Raw genomic sequence first — 4,164 nt, forward strand, 5'->3', positions numbered from 1 at the left:
ATTATGTCAATGATTAAGTCTTAGTGTGTTGTATTGGTAAAAAGTCATAGAAAGTAATTTAACATGATTATCAAAGCAAACAAAACTGCACTGTGACATCATTATCTATTTTGGGGGGCAAAACGGTGAACGAGGAACGATTTTAAAAATAAACAAAACAAACAAACAAACAAAAGAAAACGCTATTTCACTAAACGTGCTCAAAGCGGTTTACAAAAAGTCCCAAGCTAACAGCAACACTTCACATTTAAGACGAGACATGACGCCTGTTTGGCGATATTAATTACAATTTTTTTTTCTGACTGACACAACGCTGTTAACAGCCAGGTAATCGTTTTACACATGGGAACAATGAGAGAATGTGAATAAATGATTCTTTTACCAGGACTCAACTGTTTGAGCCGGTCGGAGCGGGACTCGAACCCTGGATCTTTCAATCCGAATGCGAGTGTCAAACCACTAGATCTCATAGCCGCAGGTAGATTTGAAGGTATGGTAACCCGAATTAATTATTATGGGCTCATTGTTATCATTGAAATGCTTTCAAACCAATCCAAAAACATTGTCCATTACAACAGTATCAAATCAAGCCCACTAGTTCATTCGGTTATCAGACCTGCAGTAAGTGTTACTTTGTCCTGTTTTGGTTAATTTTCTAAATTTTATTTGATTGAATAGTTATAAATTATTCTGTAAGATTGCTAAACGAATGCGCGACGTTTTTCTGTTTCACTATGTGGGGTCTTTAGTCCTATCATAGTGGGCAGGGGGGGGGGGGGGAACTTTCTGTGTCTTCAATCCTCCTATAATTTATCTTCCAACTTGCTTTCGGAGAAGTTGTCTAGGAATGTGGCTAATTGCTTTTGTCCTGGCCCTGGCTGGGATCCTTGCCTGGTGGGGGGGGGGGGCGGTCAAATGTATAATTATTGTTTTCTGGAGATTATATTTTTTCCCTTGTAAATCATCTCTCTGTTATGTACTGGTAATATACTTTTTATTTTGAATATCACCAGGGTTTTTTTTTTTTTGGTAAACATTTGAGTGTGTTTCTCTTAGTGGAAACCTGTGCTTGTATCTGGATGAGACTTTTAGGTGATCACAATCTAAGTACACTGATTCTGATGGTGTGCTCTTGGAATATATAACATGGAGAAATTAGGGAGCGGGCAGGCATTTGTGTAAGATAAAGATCTGAAAAAGTATGTATGAACAGTGCCAGACAAAGCAAGAAAGAAAAATGCGAGACCACCCCCCCCCCCCCATTTAACCCTCTCCTTACCAACTATGGGAAAATCGTCACTCTCGTTAGGTTACAACCAACATTTTTCTCATTCAAATTTCTTGTGTACATCTTAGAATTTAAAGAAAATGAACAGTGTGTTGTCGAGCATGATTTGCTAAAGAAGTTATGCATCATAAGAACTTTACTTCTGTTGCGAATATATCACAAGGAAAAAAAGATAGATACACACACACACACACACACATACACACGCACACACACAGAGAGAGAGAGAGGGAGAGAGAGAGAGAGAGAGAGAGAGAGAGAGAGAGAGAGACAGGAGGGGGGGGGGAAGAAGATTTTGTTTTTTTGACATATTGGTTGACAGATAAGAATTTCCAAGGGTATCTGAGAATGAGTTTTTAGATATAATACGTTTTGAGAAAGAGGTAGAATTTATCAAATATCAAATTCTTCTGTTACGCAATTATTACATTTAAAAAATCCCAATGAACTTTTGTTTTTAATAGAGGGCAACATCCACTAAATGTGATCAAAACGCTTTATACAGGGGTCTCACGCTAACAGCAACACTTAACATGTATTACGAGATATGAGTCTGCACAGCGCTATTACATTTTTTAAAGCCACATAGGCGATGCAGTTAGCGGGCCGGTACTCATTTTATACCAGGGTTGTGTGAGAGAATATGGGTTTCGAGCTTTTTCCAAGTATTCAACAGGACCCATCAGGACCAAAAGGTTTCTGACCTCCCATAGTAGGCAGGGAAGCACTTATTGTGTCTTCTATCCCACTATATCCGTTTTCCAATATCCTTTCTGTCTTTGTCTTGGAATGAGATTACTTGGTTTTGCCCTGACCCTGTCCTGGTCACCATGGCTGGGAGGGAAAAAGTCAAATAGATAGAGTTTTAGAAGATGTTATTTTAAAAAAAAAATCTTGTAAATCATCTCTCTGTTATGCACTGTATTTTTTTTTTACAGAATTGTGATTTGTAAACATTAGGGTGCGTTCCTCTTCGTGGGGATCTGTAATTGTGTCATGATGAGACATTTAGGTGATCTCAAACTAAGTACACTGATAATTTTCTCTTGGAATCTACACCTGTTCCCTATTTGAACGAATTCCCATTTATCTTCCTTTTTCTTGGGTGCTTCAATTGTAATTCAAGTATCTACTTTTTACTATCCCATTTTCTTCTATACTATTTTACTGGCGCTGATATGACTGAAACGTGTTGCAAGCGCCGCATAGAACAAGAACTCAACTTTGCGCCGTCCTAGCCGGAGCTAGGAACAGTGGCCTACAGGTCCGAAGGAGACTGTCATACCACAAGCAGGGCCACAATCCTGTTTACATAAATTCATTTCAAATAGAGAAAATTGATAGACTTGATTTTCCCCTCTCCAGTAAAAAATAGATTTACGCATGTTTGGCGCACTAAGATTCAAATCCTACTTCAAGTCAGGTAAATCATATATATTTAACCACAATTAAAATACAACTTTCTCATAAAACTTCTTGAATGTTATAACAATCTTCTTCTTGTTTCAATTTTATCGTAAATCCAACCTCTTCCCTCTGTTTGACATTTTGATTCATCCACTTAATGCAGTTGGTCTCCAATTTCACGTAATCAGGAGCGTCATACGGCTAATTCTCTAATTTTCAAAATTCTTTCCTCATTTAGTCGTAACTAAGTGTATAATTAAAATGATCCTGGCAAAACACGCTCGAGGGAAGTCCAATCTTAAGTTCTGTCGCCGACTTGTGATCGTGGGAGGTTTTTGGATCCCGCCCACCGCTGATAAGATGTTGATATGGTCTCCAAATGTTGGTTTAAGGATTACGATAAAACTTGGAATACTTTGAAATGTCTAACTGTGGAACGAAATAAGGCAGAGATTAAAATTTTGGGTCCACCTTCTGGATGATAAGAGGAAAATGTTGCCTCCCACTTTGGTGATAGAAGGAACGATTTCTTCCAATGATGGAAAACATCGAAAACTGCGACCAATAGCAACACTGCTTCATAATTGTCAGGCAAGAAGATATGTCTCTTGTGGTAAAATAAGTAAACATTGCCGCTGTAGCCTTCTGGGACTATAGCTGCTTACAATAAAGGGATTAAACCCCTCGCTGGTGTTATCCTATACAGATATACATCACCCCCGTGTTTTGGACCAGTTTGTCTGCAGTTTGAGTTCCAAACTTCATGCTCATAGTTTTGAACTGCCATCTGTTTGGTGCTGTGTTTTCCAGCATCCTTAAGCCTAGTTGCCGGCGATAACTCAACTCTTTATCCCTTTCCGAGTATTGTTGTTGCAATGTTTTTATTCTAAATTGGAGCTCGTGTTGTGGAACATATGTAGCCATTGTTCACCCAATTTTCATAAACAGTTTGCAAGTTGTACGCGTTTCTCTTAATCCGTCGTGTGGTGTTATATTCGGAACGAATTGATTAAACTCGCAACGTGCAAAACAAAAACATAACAGTGATATGATTTACAACAAAGGATTAACGTTGGTATTCGTGATAATAACTGAATTCTAAACATTTTTATACATTAAACCCAGCATGCATCCCCAACATTTCGAACCTACAGTCTATAGCAGTTCTATATACGGGCCTGTGACGGGATACGATGCATCTTCAATCAAATTTCAGCACCCGGGCTATATGCCTTCGGAAAATGGTGATCCCACTTCATGCTACTCCAATTACGTTTCAACACCAAACCTTCAATCGTTACAAGGATATGGGATGAGAGGGGAACCGCCTGGATATACTGATACATCCTCATTCTTTCATCCTGGAATTGTGTCCAACTTTGGTTCTCCAACACCTCCTCTATCATCGTCATCGGCGTCTTCGGTTTCATCTTTTCTGTACAACAAACCGGCAAGCAGAACTTCAGATC

At 38.8% G+C, this 4,164-nt stretch overlaps 1 protein-coding gene across 1 annotated transcript in view; it reads left to right on the plus strand.

The window, feature by feature from the left end:
* Positions 1 to 3,304: 3,304 nt before the first annotated feature.
* LOC144975280 (uncharacterized) overlaps positions 3,305 to 4,164 on the plus strand; it is a 34,904-nt gene continuing 34,044 nt past the window's right edge. Inside the window, exon 1 of the mRNA XM_078919221.1 lies at positions 3,305 to 4,164. This exon is cut by the window's right edge and continues 986 nt beyond it. Coding sequence (XP_078775347.1) covers positions 3,822 to 4,164 — 343 coding nt within the window. The 5' untranslated portion in view covers positions 3,305 to 3,821.

Source organism: Berghia stephanieae, chromosome 6, assembly GCF_034508935.2.
Source record: "Berghia stephanieae isolate SIO BIC M18660-M18661 chromosome 6, UCSD_Bste_1.3, whole genome shotgun sequence".
Taxonomy (NCBI): domain Eukaryota; kingdom Metazoa; phylum Mollusca; class Gastropoda; order Nudibranchia; family Aeolidiidae; genus Berghia; species Berghia stephanieae.